Source organism: Anguilla anguilla, chromosome 9, assembly GCF_013347855.1.
Source record: "Anguilla anguilla isolate fAngAng1 chromosome 9, fAngAng1.pri, whole genome shotgun sequence".
NCBI lineage: Eukaryota > Metazoa > Chordata > Actinopteri > Anguilliformes > Anguillidae > Anguilla > Anguilla anguilla.
The window spans coordinates 54,917,173-54,932,412 of record NC_049209.1 but is presented as its reverse complement, the minus strand read 5'-3'; the positions used below and the strand labels follow the sequence as shown (position 1 = coordinate 54,932,412).

The window sequence follows — 15,240 nt, the reverse complement described above, 5'->3', positions numbered from 1 at the left end:
AAATGCAAAAGATATACAAATGTTCCATGTGAAAAAACTCAACAAAATTAATGGCATGGATAATCCCACAAGCTATTTGTCATAAAAATGGAGGTTATAGATAATGTTTAAATGTTCTAATTCAATAATTTTCCATAACATGCTTGAGTGATGTTATTGCTATATTATCATGTTTTTATTGCTGGAAGTGTGCGTGAATTTCCCACAGAGGATAGGAGAGACTTAGGGCAGTTCCTTAAACTGAATAAACAGACATGCCAGTGACAGACTTATATTTATTCTGCCAACTTCACAAATTTCACATAAGTAAAGGTATAGAAAAAGAACACTTAGCATTGCTATAGAAGCGTAGCTGCGAAGCTGTGTGATTGTGTTGCTGTGTTTTCACGTCATCAAGTCCTCAGTTTAACTGACTGCATGCTTTGTTTACAAAAAACCTTTAGATAGGTGGAGGAAACAGAGGAGGGACAGTGAGCGACTTGTGTGTTCCAACAAATAAATAAACAAATTAACAAATCAATATGCCAATCAATCAGAATTCACAGCATTCTGTCCTTGGCTATAGATTATGAACAGTTTGAGTATAAACCATGGAGAACATTAGAGATTGACAATCACACTTGCTCAACAGATGTTCTCAATGCTTTGACCCAGATACATAACTTAAAAGTAAAGAATAAAGAAGTGATTCATTTAGAAAGATAAAATAAATGAATTTTAGGCTTTAATAATGAAGGTCAATCTGAGTTAAAATCACTGCGTATTTAAAATGGAATTAAATTTGGCTGCATTCAGTACCATCACCCACCGGGTCCTTCTCCTGGACCTTCTGGAGATGATAATCCTGCCTCTGTCCTCTAAAGGTTTGACTCATATCCTGCAGATTGAACCGGCCAGGTGCCCCCCCCTCTTGACTGGTGTCCCACAGGGCTCACTGCTGAGCCCTCTCTTCTTCTCTCTCCACACACTCGTTTGGTTCTGTCATCTGCACTCACAGCATCTAAAATAAATATGCTGAGCACACATTGCTTTCAGTGAGGAAATCAAATGTTTAATATAACATGTTCAAGGCATTTCATACAAGCAAACATCTAAAAGGGCTGTTAGTCCCTCTCTTGGTCACTTTCAGAGTGAACTCATCTCAAGATGTCAAACAGAACATGGAACACAAGGCCAAAATGTGACATGACAATTTCAAACAATCAGTAACAGATAAACAGTATAAGGACTGGTCCACAGTACGTATATAGAATTCCTGTACTGGCTTTCACAAACCAGACAGTGTACATTTTGAGTGAAAGATAAAGGTATTCATTTATAAAGACTCATTGGTGCAGTTTAACTCACATTTTACCTGTAATTATGATCATTTTTTTGTGTTAAATAACAACTTGTTTGCTGTCAGGTGATTAAAGACTATGATTTTATAGAGCAGCTGAAGCTGCTGAATCTCAGAAGGAGCTGAGTGGTTTGGGTGGTATTTCTGTGCAGGGCTCCACAGGGAGGGCTACCCTGAGATTCACTGTTAGGTAATGTGGGTAGTGTCGTACACATTTGCATATTTCCCAGAGTTCCTCTGGGGAGGAGACCTCATGGCCTGGGCTCATGAAAGTCGTCTCTCAGTTCCCGTCTCCTCAGAGCCACCTCTTCTCCCCAAGCGCAGGCCTTTTTACGGACCAGGTCGGCCTCATGCTCGATGTCGTTTATGAAGATTCTCAGGAGAACCTGCTGGTTCTCGAAGGCCCGCTCCAGTGTGAGGTTGGTGTGGAGGTTGAAGGGCCTGAACGTGCCCCTGTCCTCGTACTGCCACTCGACCCGTTCCTGGAGCCGGACGGCCTCCCTCCTGCGGCTCTCCGCCTCCTCCGCCTCCTCCGCCTCGCGGATCATGCGCCGCACACAGGATTCGGCGGTGCGCACGTCGCGGGTTAGGCCCTCCAGGCGCACGCAGGGCAGGCCGCTCTGGCTCTCCAGCTGGATGCGCACGGTCAGCCTCCTCTGCAGCCCCTGCAGGGCGTGGCGGTGCCGCGGGGTCAGCAAAGCCACGCCCGGGTCGCGCAGGATCTGCTCCGTCTGCTCCTTCATCAGGAGGCGCTTCAGCTCGTCGCAGGTCCCCCACACCGCCCCGGAGCTCTCTCCACACAGCTCAAACACCGCCGGAGAAAACTCCTCCACCTCCAACGCAAACCCCTCCCTCTCCGACGCAAACCCCTCCCTCTCCGACGCAAACCCCTCCCTCTCCGATGCAAACCCCTCTCTCTTCAACACAAACCGCTCCTCCTCATTCCTGCTCTCTCCGCCCCCAGGCATTAAGAAGCTGCTGACCTTTTCTGCAAAATTAATACAAATAAACACAGAAGAACAACAGATGGTGAGATTATTGATGGTGAGACAGGATACAAGTGGAGATTTTAGAAAACACACTTCTACACTGCTTCTCTTCTCATCCCTAACTACATTAAACACACTCTTCTCTCACCTGTTGCTTTAGTAAACACACACACTCCTCTCACCTATCGCTTTAGTAAACACACTCTTCTCTCACCTATCGCTTTAGTAAACACACACACTCCGCTCACCTATCGCTTTAGTAAACACACACTCCTCTGACCTATCGCTTTAGTAAACACACACTCCTCTCACCTATCGCTTTAGTAAACACACACACTCCTCTCACCTATTGCTTTAGTAAACACACACACTCCGCTCACCTATCGCTTTAGTAAACACACACACTCCTCTGACCTATCGCTTTAGTAAACACACACTCCTCTGACCTATCGCTTTAGTAAACACACACTCCTCTGACCTATCGCTTTAGTAAACACACACACTCCTCTCACCTATCGCTTTAGTAAACACACACTCCTCTCACCTATCGCTTTAGTAATAATATTCTTCTCCACAGGCAGGTCCCCGCCCTCCCTCTTCTTCATGCTCTTGTGGAAATCAGACACCATCTCTGGCTGGAAAATAACGATCTTCACAGACTTCAAATGTCGGCCAGTCTTCTTCTTCACAAAGTCTGCCACAGCACTGATCATTGCTTCTGCCACCAGTGGGGGGCTAACTCCACCCTGACCTGAAACAGCCAATCAGAGAGGGGGAAGCCTGTAGAGCAGGGCTGCCAACCCTGTTCCTGGAAATCTGCCGTCCTGCAGGTTTTCACTCCAACCCTCCCAAAGCACACCTGATTCTACCAATTAGCAGCTCAACCAGATCTCTAGCTGTTTAATGTGTGCTCTGTTAGGGTTGGAGAGAAAGCCTACAGGACAATAGATCTCTAGCTGTTTAATAAGTGCTTTGTTAGGGTTGGAGAGAAAACTTGTGGGTCGATAGATCTCCAGGAATAGGGTTGGAAACCACCACTGGTATTGAGAGAGAACGCAGCATGTAGAGAGAGAAAGAAAGAGAGAGAGAGAGCAGCATGTAGAGATGGAGAGAGAGCAGTGTCTAGCAACAGAGAAACAGAGTATTGATGGCTGTTTGAGGGAGCTTACCTGTGCCGAACGCGGGGAAGGCTACAGAAGAAGCCTTCATCTGCTCACACACCTGGAGCACCTGCAGAACCACACCCCTGATATTGGCCGGGTCGCTCTGCACCACAGTGTGGATGATGTTTTCACAGCGCAGGTTCCCAGACCGAGTCACAATCAGCCCAGTGTGCGGCTGGGAGCCTGGAGACCAAAAGGGACCGTCTGACAGGCAGAACCCACACACAGAACCATCCCACACACACAGAACACACATATAGAACCCACACACAGAAGCTACATACAGAACCCACACACAGAACCATCCCACATACACAACACACACACAGAAGCTACATACAGAACCCACACACAGAACTCACATACAGAACCCACAGAAGCCACACACAGAACCCACACAGAACACACATATAGAACCCGCACACAGAAGCTACATACAGAACCCACACACAGAACCATCCCACATACAGAACACACACACAGAAGCCACACACAGAACCCACATGCAGAACCCACTCATAGAAGCCACACACAGAATCTACATACAGAACCCACACACAGAACCCACATACAGAACCCACACACGCAACTCACATACAGAACCCACAGAAGCCACACACAGAACCCACATATAGAACCCACATACTGTACCAACATACAGAACCATTCCATGCACAGAACAATCCCACATACTAAATCCACATACAGAACCCACACACATATAAACTGTTCCATATTCTGTGACATCCTGCAGATTTAAAAAATGGATATTCAGCTTCTCCCATTGGCTGTGCAGTGCTCACCTAACTGTGCACACTCATCCTCCACATCTGGGCCAGCTGCATCCAGAATGGCCTTAGACACACCTGCATAAGAAACACACAAACCCCCAGGGTACCTATGAGCTCCCATGATCCTTCCCCACCATGCCCTCCCACATCTCAAAAGAGCTACACACCTGACATGCTCACCTGTTTTCAGGGAGAAGGTGTCATTGGAGGAGTTCACGATGATGTCAGTGGCCTGCCTGGTGATTTCGCCCGATAAGACCTCCAGGGTCAGGTGACCGATCTTCATGCTGTGGACCCCCAGGGTGGGGCTGGAGACCAGGCCAAAGAAGGCTGGGAGGAGGGGAGGAGCAGGAGGAGCAGGAGGAGGGGAGGACCAGGAGGAGCAGGAGGAGCAGGAGGAGGGGAGAACCAGGAGGAGCAGGAAGAGAGGAGGAGTAGGAGGAGGTGTTTGGAAGAAAGGAAGGAATTCAGATACAGATATAATCTCTGGCATGTTTCATCCATGCCTTTTCTTTTTAAAAGGCGTCTGATCGAGGTATGCTAGACTCACTGAGAAACCTGGTGCAGAACATTAAAATGCGGTTTCTCTTATATTACAGATTAAACCGCTGTATTCACAACGCTAACACTGCTGTTCTCCACTTCTGTACGTCACTCTGGATGAGAGGGTCTGCTTAGTGACTGTAATGTGGTGTCAGGAGATAACAGGGAATGTGACAGACCTCGCTGTGATTGGCCAGCATGGAATTTATCCTGTTGCGATTGGCTGGAAGGGGGTCTGCTGGGTCCTCTGTGTCCAGGAGCCTGACCTCTGAACTCCCTCACAAAGCACTGGACAAGACGAGATCAGATCAAGCAGAGCATGAGACGAGATCAGAGAAAGCAGAGGATGAGACGAGATCAGATAAAGCAGAGGATGAGAGGTCAGAGAAAGCAGAGCAGCCAGTTAAAGACCGCTCACCTCCACAGACTGGGCATCACTGGGGTGCACCATGAACACCACTTTCCGCAGGTGCCTGGGGGCCCTCTTGTGGCTGAAGGCCTGGACCTCCGACAGCATGATTTTGGCCACCAGCGGTTTGGGGAAGCCCAAGTTGCCGGTGCCGATGGCAGGGAAGGCCAGAGACTTGGCCCTCTGCTTCTCTGCATCCATCAAGCACACCTTCACCATGCGGATCAGCATCTGCAACACACAAACACACCCCTGCAGTGCCCTGCACAGCCCTGAGAGTGCAGTGCCCTATACAGCCCTGGGAGTGCAGCCCTGAGAGTGCAGTGCCCTATACAGCCCTGGGAGTGCAGCCCTAAGAGTGCAGTGCCCTATACAGCCCTGGGAGTGCAGCCCTGAGAGTGCAGTGCCCTATACAGCCCTGAGAGTGCAGCCCTGAGAATGCAGTGCCCTATACAGCCCTGAGAATGCAGTGCCCTATACAGCCCTGAGAATGCAGTGCCCTATATAGCCCTGAGAATGCAGTGCCCTATACAGCCCTGAGAATGCAGTGCCCTATACAGCCCTGAGAGCGCAGTGCCCTATACAGCCCTGAGAGCGCAGTGCCCTATACAGCCCTGAGAATGCAGTGCCCTATACAGCCCTGAGAGTGCAGTGCCCTATACAGCCCTGAGAATGCAGTGCCCTATACAGCCCTGAGAGCGCAGTGCCCTATACAGCCCTGAGAGCGCAGTGCCCTATACAGCCCTGAGAGCGCAGTGCCCTATACAGCCCTGAGAGCGCAGTGCCCTGAATTGGCAGCAGGTGTGCCCAGGTGAGCCTTGTGATTGGCAGCAGGTGTGCCCAGGTGAAACCTCTGCAGGTGAAGTATTCGTGGGGTGCGGCTGTACCTCCTGGGCCTTGCCCAGCCCGCTGTCCCAGGACGGACAGACGGTGTGGAAGATGTCGCTGCTCAGGCGGAATCCATCCGTGTGCAGGACGGCCCCGTACTCGGCCACGCCCCCGCCCCCGCCCCCGCCCTGCCGTCTGACCGCGCCCTGGAGCTGCGGGCCCGCGGCCTGCAGGAGGGCCTTGGAGACCGCACCCATACTCAGGTCCAGGTCCGCAGAGATCGTGTTCACAATCACGTCCGTCTGTCAGGAGACACGGGTACAGGTGTGTCACAGAAAAGAGCAGCACAGGCGTGTCACAGCTAATTCAGCAAAGATGTCAGGCATGTTACACCTCTCCCTCACAAATGTGACCCATTTTACACCTCTCGCATACACAGAAGTGGCCCATTTTACACCTCTCCCTCCCTCAGATAGATGTGACCCATTTTACACCTCTCCCTCCTTCAGATAGATGTGACCCATTTTACACCTCTCCCTCCCTCAGATAGATGTGACCCATTTTACACCTCTCCTTCAGATAGATGTGACCCATTTTACACCTCTCCCTCCCTCAGATAGATGTGACCCATTTTACACCTCTCCTTCAGATAGATGTGACCCATTTTACACCTCGCCTTCAAATAGATTAACTTTACTCACTGCAGCATCCTCAATGTTTCCTCTCCTGAGGACTATCAGCAGGCCCTCTTTAGTGTGCTTTGTCTCCAGCTCCCCCCTGCTCTCAGATGGTTTATCCCAGCTGTGGTCAGCAGAGATCCAGGGCCTCTCAGGGGGACTGTTCCATTCTGCAGCTCGCGGGGCGGTCCTCTCTCTCTTCCGTTCAGGCCCAGGGGACTTCCTGGGCTGGGACAGCGCTTGGGGGCGCATGTCGGTGAACATGGTCCTCACGGCCTGGGCCATGGCCCGGACGGTTCTGTCGTCGTTGTTGAGCAGGTGTATTTTGGCGAGCGAGGACGAGGCGGGGCGGCGCTCCTGGCAGTGCTCCCGCACGGCTCGGGCGATGGTGTCGGCACAGCGCTCTAGTGGGAAGCCGAATATCCCCGAGCTGACAGCCGGGAGGGCGATGGAGACGCAACCGTGCCGCTCGGCCAGCGCCAGGCTGCGCCTCACGGCCCGGTCCAGCAGCTCCACGGAGCGGGCGGGGTCGGAGCTGGAGTAGCGCGGGCCCACGGCGTGCACCACGTGCCTGCAGGGCAGGCGGCCGGCGGCGGTGATGGCGGCGTCTCCGGGGCGCAGTGGGCCGTGGGCGCGGACATACGCGTCGCTGGCGTCCTGCAGCGCCTTCCCGGCGGCCTCCAGCAGCGCCCCCGCCAGCCCGCCGTAGTGCCGCAGGTCCTCGTTAGCGGCGTTCACCACCGCGTCCCCCGCGAAGCGCGTGATGTCCGCCCGGCCCACCGTCACCAGCACACCGGACTCCGTCTCCACCTGCACGCACTCCGCACCCCCACCCTCCTCCTCCTCCTCTTCCTCCTGCTTGCCCTCATCCTGCAGCACCACCAGGCAGTCCTTCTCCTTCATTAGGACGGAGGACAGCTTCTCCTCCAGGAAGTACTTGCGGGCCCCAGGTTTGACGACGGTCAGCTGGTCGGTGAAGAGGGCGGAGTCCAGCTGGGAAAAGAGGCCCTTCAGGCCCTGAACCCGGAGCCGGGCCCCGGCCAGCACCACCCGCGGGCCCCCCTGTCGGCCCCCCCGCTGGAAGCGCACGCGCACCCCCTCAGCCTCCGCCTGCCTCCTCCAGGCGGAAGCCTTGTGGTCCCGGAGGAAGATGAGGGTGGCGATCGATCGCAGGGGGACGGCCTCTTCGGTGCGGGAGTGCTCTTTGAGGAACTCGGCCAGGCGCTCGGTCGCCTCCTTCACCTCCCGCCGAAACCCGGCCACGCTCACGCCCCCCCGTCGGCCTGGCTGGATGCAGAGCCTGCTCCGCCCCGCCGAGTCGCGCACGCCCGCCAGCCGCGTTCTCAGCTCCGCCCACTCCGGCGTCAGCAGCACCGCCTCGTCCTCCAGCTCCACGCTCTCGCACCCCAGCGCCTCCTGCAGGAGCCGGCCCGCTTTGGACAGCGCCTGCTCACTCGCCCCCAGCAGCACCAGCCCCTCGCTCTCCACCTGGCACATGGCGCCGACGCCGCCGGCGCTGAAGAGCTGGCGGGAGAGCTCCTCGCAGCCCGCCTCGCTCAGGAAGGCCAGAAGCTCCGGCTGCAGCTCCACCGGCCGCTGCCTCATCTCCAGCCTCCGCTCCAGGACCCAGCTCTTCAGCGCCAGCACCTCCGCGGGCAGCCCCCGCAGGACCAGCCGGCCCGCCTCGCTGCTGTAGCTCACGCTCAGGCCGGGGTACCTTTGGGCGGCGGGGCCCAGGCCGGCCTGCTGCAGGAGGTGGTGCACGCCCGGGGACAGGACGATCTCCTCCGACATCCCGTCCCTCTCCCGCTCCAGCCGAGCGGCCGCCCGCTGCACGATCCGCTCCACCGACCCCTGGATCCGCTCCACCTCTTCTGCCAGCCCAGCGATGGCCACCGCCCCACTGGGCAGATTTGGCAGCAGAATGGCGCGCTTGCCCACCGCCTGGCGGATCTCAGACTCCGCCTCCTTCCACACGCCCGCGCTGACGGGGCACTCGATGCAGCGGTAGCGGGCCAAAGCGTCGCGGAACGCCCGCGCGGCCTCGCCCCTCCAGGCCTCCATGCGATTGGCCGTCAAGCCCGGCTGCTTCAGCAGGCCCGGCAGTGGGCGGAGCTTGGCGTGGGCGGAGCTAAGCTCCACCTGGCAGAACAGCGTGCGCATCGAAGCGCTGATGGCAGTCTGCTGGTCCTCCAGGAGCAGGAAGTTCCCCAGGGCAGGGTGCAGGCTTTCGGTGACGGGCTCGGGGAGCTGCCACTCGGGCCGGTCCGGGCCGTACAGCGGCGTGCGCAGGTCCGGCTCGTACGGATACACCCTCACCGGCACTCTGTAGATACGGTGCGTCCTCTGCAGCACGGCCTCTGCAGCTGAGACACAACGACACGGCGGTCAAAAGCACACATCTCACACAGATCAGATCACTGAGCTACACTGTGCATGCCCTGGGCACTAAGAGCTCATACACTGCTTCAGCACCACATGAGACCAAAATATAATGTGAAAAACACAATTCAGGACACAAGGTTTCTGTGCGACAAGGACAATATATTAGAACTGTTGGATGCATGTCGTCATGGATACGCCGGGGCACCTTTGGGGTCCTGGAACGTGACAACGGCGGCCTGTTGATCTGGGATCAGCCGAATGTCCGCCACGCGGTCCTTCTCAAAGTAGAGCTCCAGCACCTCCGGCTCCGCCTGGGGGGGCAGGTCCTCCACCCACACACTGCAGCTGGGCTCCAGAACCCGGCAGCGCAGCTGGTACTGCTGGAGCCGGCTGTGCCCACCACACCTAGACCGGAACCGCTCTGCGGCTGCAGGAAGAACACAGAATTCAGCCCTGTGCGCTGTTCCCCATTCAGCCCTGTGCAGCTGTTCTTTCATTCAGCCCCGTGCAGCTGTTCCCCATTCAGCCCTGTGCAGCTGTTCCCCATTCAGCTCTGTGCAGCTGTTCCCCATTCAGCTCTGTGCAGCTGTTCTCCCATTCAGCCCTGTGCGGCTGTTCCCCATTCAGCCCTGTGCGGCTGTTCTCTCATTCAGCTCTGTGCAGCTGTTCCCCATTCAGCCCTGTGCGGCTGTTCTCCCATTCAGCCCTGTGCAGCTGTTCCCCATTCAGCCCTGTGTAGCTGTTCTCCCATTCAGCCCTGTGCAGCTGTTCCCCATTCAGCCCTGTGTAGCTATTCCCCATTCAGCCCTGTGCAGCTGTTCCCCATTCAGCCCTGTGCAGCTGTTCCCCATTCAGCCCTGTGCAGCTGTTCCCCATTCAGCCCTGTGCAGCTGTTCCCCATTCAGCCCTGGTGTGTTAACCCGCTCCCCTCTTCTCTTACCAGCAGGGTGGATGAAGGTTACCACGGCAGCGCTCACATCCCGAATCACTTCCAGAGAGTAGTCCCGCTCAGAAACACTGCAGATGTTCTCCACCGTCAAGCCCAGGAGCTCTCTGGTTAGCTTTTCCGGCACGTTCTCCAACAGCACAGCTATGGCTTGGCCATGTTCCACTGAGTCAGTCTGTATGTCCTCCGGCACACCTGAAATACAGGTAGGACCAGGAAGTCTTTCATGTCACGTGCACATGCATGCGTTTCTCAGTACTTTCTCATCCAGGGCTCATAGAGCCTGGCAATCCCTCAGGCTGGTCAGTCTGATGTTAATCTGAACTCAAGGCTGAGTCCATCAGTTCATCAAACTCACCATCACCTGACTGATAAGCTTATGGTAACAGCACCCTGCACTGCTCTCTGTCACTTACAGTAACCATGGTAACAACACCCTACACTGCTCGCTGTCACTTACAGTAACCATGGTAACAGCACCCTAATAAACATAACATAAACATTAATAAACACCCTGTCCAGCTCAGAGTTTAATAAACACCTTTAACATTAATAAACATCCTGTCCAACACAGAGTTTCATAAACACCCTATCTAATATCAAATATTAAAAGCCCTCCCATATGGAAAAGATAAATACACTCACATAATGACTATTTAATGAGGGGCTCTTTTCGAATGCTATAAAAAGGATGGCATGTTACATGTAACGTTACAATAAAATCAATAGTGGAATAAATTATGACCACTTTCAGGTTTTTCAAAACAAGGTTGTAGACAATTAGAAAGACATGTACATAATGTGAAATATGCTCCATCATGCAGAAAATCACTGTACCTGATTCTGCAGTTTTACTGTCATCCACTCCCTGAAAAAATAACAATAACAAAATATGAAATTATGTGAATATCTTGGTGAAGATGATGCTGTAGACATTTTTGTCACTGGGGCAAAATACGGACACAGAACATATACACTGCCAGACAAATATAGCAACACACTGACGATAAAACAGGAGTTTACCCTGTTTGTCTTTGGTTAAGACTCAGGGTAAGATATGTTCAGGTTCTCATCTGTCCCTGTGGGATTCCCTGTCCGTTCAGAAAGGCCACCAGCCTTTTGGCTGTTGTTTTGGTTTCATTATGCTTAATCATTACTGCTACCAAAGGTGGTCCACATCCATGTCATTGTTTTCAAATTACTGAGTGAGAAGAGCCATTCAGAAATGAGAGGGTTTGTTCCAAATTAACCAGTTTATATCTGCACAATCAATAAATGCTATTGCAGAAAATGTGCCAGGGACACTCCCTTCAGAAAAAATCACGTGAAAATCACCTGTTTTCTTTTCACATGCGGAAATTGTCATTCACGTGAAAAATGCCAATCACTTGAGAAAATACCTAGTTCACATTTAATATTTTAATTCACATGTGAAAGGGCTCATTTCACGAGATTTCTTTCGTAAGGGACTTCTTTCCTCAGGTTAATGATCTTTGGATTGGTAATTAAACAGTGGCGAGATCACCACTTTGCATCTCAGCATTCGCTACACCCACATTAGGAACTTTATGCAATTTATGCATGTGTACGTAGATCAACAAGCTACGGTAGCAAACGAGAGCGATTCAAATTCACGCGTGCGCAAAAGAGCACGGATTAATTCACCATAGGCGCACCCGTCGTTGCTTACGGTCTTATTCTAGGTGCTACAACTGCTTACAATGTTGATGTCACTTGGTCATAGCATTACGCCAGTGTACTATGTATTCACACACTCAGGTCTTTATATCCGAATAGCGAATCAACTCGTGGACCCAAATAAGTGAGCACACAACGAATAATTAATACCAGTGATTATGCACGTCATTTCCTGCAACGGACGCAATACGAAGTTCAATGTACATTCTATGAGCTATGACAGTAAGCGGTATCCTGCTTTAACTGGCTGAGATTGATTGCTCTCTCTCTCAGCGTCGGAACCAATCAAGCTCCGATGTTCGGGGGATACGTGACTCATCTGTATAACTGCCTGTAACTGGTTGTTGCAGGTGTTTGTGGCGTCAAATGATTAAAGTCGATCACGATGAAACTCGATAAAATAGGCTACCAAGACATTCATCCATTCAGTTATGCACTGTAACTCTGGTATGTTTATATTGGCATACAATACAAATATTAGTAGGGTTCTATATTTAATATTTATCTTCTAAATTGGAAAGTTGATTGATTATATAAAGTAGTGAATCGAAACTCACCGCCCCAGGAACCGCCTCTTGTGGGTATTCCGCGCACAGAGAAAGTCGCAGTTTCGTTTCGTCTGATACTGCGAGTTCGTGGTCTTCTTTCGCAAGGACTCTTTCCCTGGCTGTATTAATAGTGGAAATTAAAACATGCATATAATATAAACAGTCAGCCAAATTAGTTCAATGAAAGGGAAATATAGTCAGTAAAAATTACATTGAAACTATTTAACCTGAAAAACACAATACAGCCGAACTAAAGTAGGCTACTGCAGCTGTCCGCTAGAGGGGGCTCGCCAACTTTTCAGTGGTTGTGGTTTTCTGCTCGCATTAGATTGCATTATATTACATCAAACAAGAGCACGCGCATTAATTTTGCACAAATTGAATAAATAATAATGATTGACTTGTAATCGCGTTACATGGGTAACACATTTCCACAAACGTATTACTTCCGTTTTTATACGCGATGTAGCAATCGAGCGCGGTTTGACTGCGTTTCCATACCGTCTTCGGATTTAAAGCGGACAGTAGCGCTTCGGCCGGTAAACTCAACGTGACAGTCTCCGCCGCCCGACTTCTTTTTGCTCTGAAAGTATATCTGTAGTTTGTTCTTTATCACTTTCGGGGGGTTAGAGCCCCATTCGCCCGTGACGGTGACTGGATACTGGTAGTCCTCCATGTCGAATGCTACGCAAGTTTTGTTTTCTTTGACTTGGTGATCTGCTGCGTTCAGTTTCGCTTTTGATTTGCCTCGAATGGAAATCTTTGCCAGGCTTTCAGGACAGAACTTAAAACAACAGGTTTCTTATTTAACTTCCGACAATTTTTGACGGCACTCTCGCTTAGAAACACAAATAGCTAAACTTCAGCGCACACGTTTTATATATAATAATTTTTGTACATGTGTGCTTTATGCAATTTTTAAAGATTTAGAAAACAGAGACAGGGCGTTTAAAAATATATCAAATGCAGTTTGAGACTTCAGACATCTGCTTTTCTAACAACTCTTTTTTTTTTTTTTTTTTTACCGTATAGTTCTAGTCTACCTTTCGATCAACCATAAAACTACTTAGTTTTATGTTAGGGAGGTCTAACTTCTTTTGGCGATCTTTCAGAAAACACATTTTGACAGTTTCTTTTCCATGCATAGTCATAAATGCTACAGTGTAATCAAATGACAGCAGATCGTTAACATGCCAGAATATAACGGTTGTCTGTTTTAATACAATGTTTAAATGTATCTGCTTCCCTCGGCATGTAATTACTATTGTTGGAGGGAAGCGCATCATCGCCTGTGCGACTTTTTAGGTGGGGTTATTATTATTTTTGTTTTTTTTTAATTTTATTTTTACTGCAGTGATACTCAAACCTGGTCCCGGATAGCCACAGTCTGCGTTGTGTGTTTTTTTCTTCAGATCAGTGGCTGATTCAGACCCGACAAACCAGGTGACCCGAATTAACTGTGTAATCAGCTGCTTTAACTGATCCATTGCTGTGCTGCTCAGGTGCTGAGTAATAACGAAAACCAGCGGCTGCAGGACCGAGAGTGAGGACCACTCTCACAGACATGCTTTTCATAGCATTAAAACCTCCATCCATGTTCACTTTCCTTCCTGACTCTCCCCATATTAGATCACCTAATTGTTTTATAAATTAGAAACTCAGTTGTATGATCAGTCAACTGACTGCCTCTGGAGTGTCTACGGGGACCCTTGGAGGAGAACCATTGAATTACAAGTTTAAATCCCTGCAGGTCACATGGTGGAGACCGAACAAAAAGAGGTAAGTTGTGTATTTTATTTTGTTTCTGAAATTAAGGTCCGAATACCTCTGTATTCACCGTTGTTTAAGGGGTCAGCTAAAGCGCCTTTCTTTTGGTTTCAACTTCAAATACATCAAATATTGTTGAGTAAGTGGAGCACTAGAAATAGAAGACCTTCCTATGTAATAGGCTTTGGAATAAAAATTCAGTTTGAACCAGGAATATTGTCTAGACTCTAGAGCATGGGTTAAATACTGACCATGTATCAATTAAGGAAAGGGCATTACCAAAATCCACTATCAAGTTGAATGTCATTATATTTGGTTGGATACTTATCCATCCAGTTATCAGGAGTAACTCTGTGAAACTATTTGTGTAACCACAGATATTAACCAAAATGTAAAAATAACATTCAATGTCCAAAACGCCTTCCTCGTCAATCTTGTAGGTGTCTGTTTTCCCAGGATTGCGATTAAGGCATAGAGCTACTCCTGCAGCTGGGTTAGACCGATCGAGATGTACAAGAACTGGAGACAGCTTCCGCGTACCGGCTGTTCCTCAGTTCGACCAGTGGTAGCCAACCCTGTTCCTGGAGATCTACCATCCTGTAGGTTTTCATTCCAACCCTAATTTGGCACACTTGGCTCTACTAATTAGCAGCTCAACAAGATCTCTAGCTGTTGAATGAGGTTTGCTTTGTTAGGGTTGGAGAGAACCTACAGGACTTTTGTTACATCAAGGATGGGCACATTAGAGATGGTATTTGATTAATCCAAAATAAGGTAAGATGTTTCCGATAAACTGTCACACAGACGCGTCAAAAGAAAAAGTGGATGTAATCTGTCATAACGATGCCTTGGTCTGATTAGGTCTGCATCTCCGTACGTGCAGGCAAGATTACTCCCAGAGATTGGTACTGGACTCTGAACTAGTTGAACATTTTCTGTCAGGCGTGCTAACTGATCTGGTTTCAGTTTGAGTGTCAGGCTAACTAGTCTGGAGTCAGTTTGAGTGTCAGGCTAACTAGTCTTCTCTAGGGGTTTCGTCATACTTGTTCCTGGTTATGGTTATACACTTTGTTGTACGTCACTCTGGATAAGAGCGTCTGCCAAATGCCTGTAATGTAATGTAATGTAGTCTGGAGTCAGTTTGTGTGCCAGGCTAA

The 15,240-nt window shown here is 50.4% G+C and overlaps 1 protein-coding gene across 1 annotated transcript; it reads right to left on the bottom strand.

Annotated features, from left to right (window-relative positions):
- Positions 1 to 1,029: 1,029 nt before the first annotated feature.
- On the bottom strand, positions 1,030 to 13,051 carry LOC118236706 (protein mono-ADP-ribosyltransferase PARP14-like). Its single transcript, XM_035435276.1, has 14 exons — positions 12,818 to 13,051; positions 12,326 to 12,435; positions 10,908 to 10,938; positions 10,065 to 10,265; positions 9,330 to 9,551; positions 6,764 to 9,105; positions 6,122 to 6,364; positions 5,244 to 5,465; positions 5,005 to 5,113; positions 4,463 to 4,612; positions 4,295 to 4,357; positions 3,498 to 3,674; positions 2,873 to 3,079; positions 1,030 to 2,327 (listed from the first exon to the last, which is right to left on the bottom strand). Exons 1-14 carry the CDS (start codon positions 12,990 to 12,992, stop codon positions 1,591 to 1,593), a joined length of 4,989 nt encoding a protein of 1,662 aa, XP_035291167.1. The 5' UTR covers positions 12,993 to 13,051; the 3' UTR covers positions 1,030 to 1,590.
- Positions 13,052 to 15,240: the final 2,189 nt, after the last annotated feature.

Excerpts from the sequence above, each read along its gene's own strand:
- LOC118236706 (XM_035435276.1), bottom strand. The coding sequence starts at position 12,992 with ATGGAGGACTACCAGTATCCAGTCACCGTCACGGGCGAATGGGGCTCT. Across the intron at positions 9,106-9,329 it reads CACGTTCCAGGACCCCAAAG|CTGCAGAGGCCGTGCTGCAG; the intron begins GTGCCCCGGCGT and ends GTTGTGTCTCAG. Across the intron at positions 4,613-5,004 it reads TGCTGGCCAATCACAGCGAG|CCTTCTTTGGCCTGGTCTCC; the intron begins GTCTGTCACATT and ends CCCTCCTCCCAG.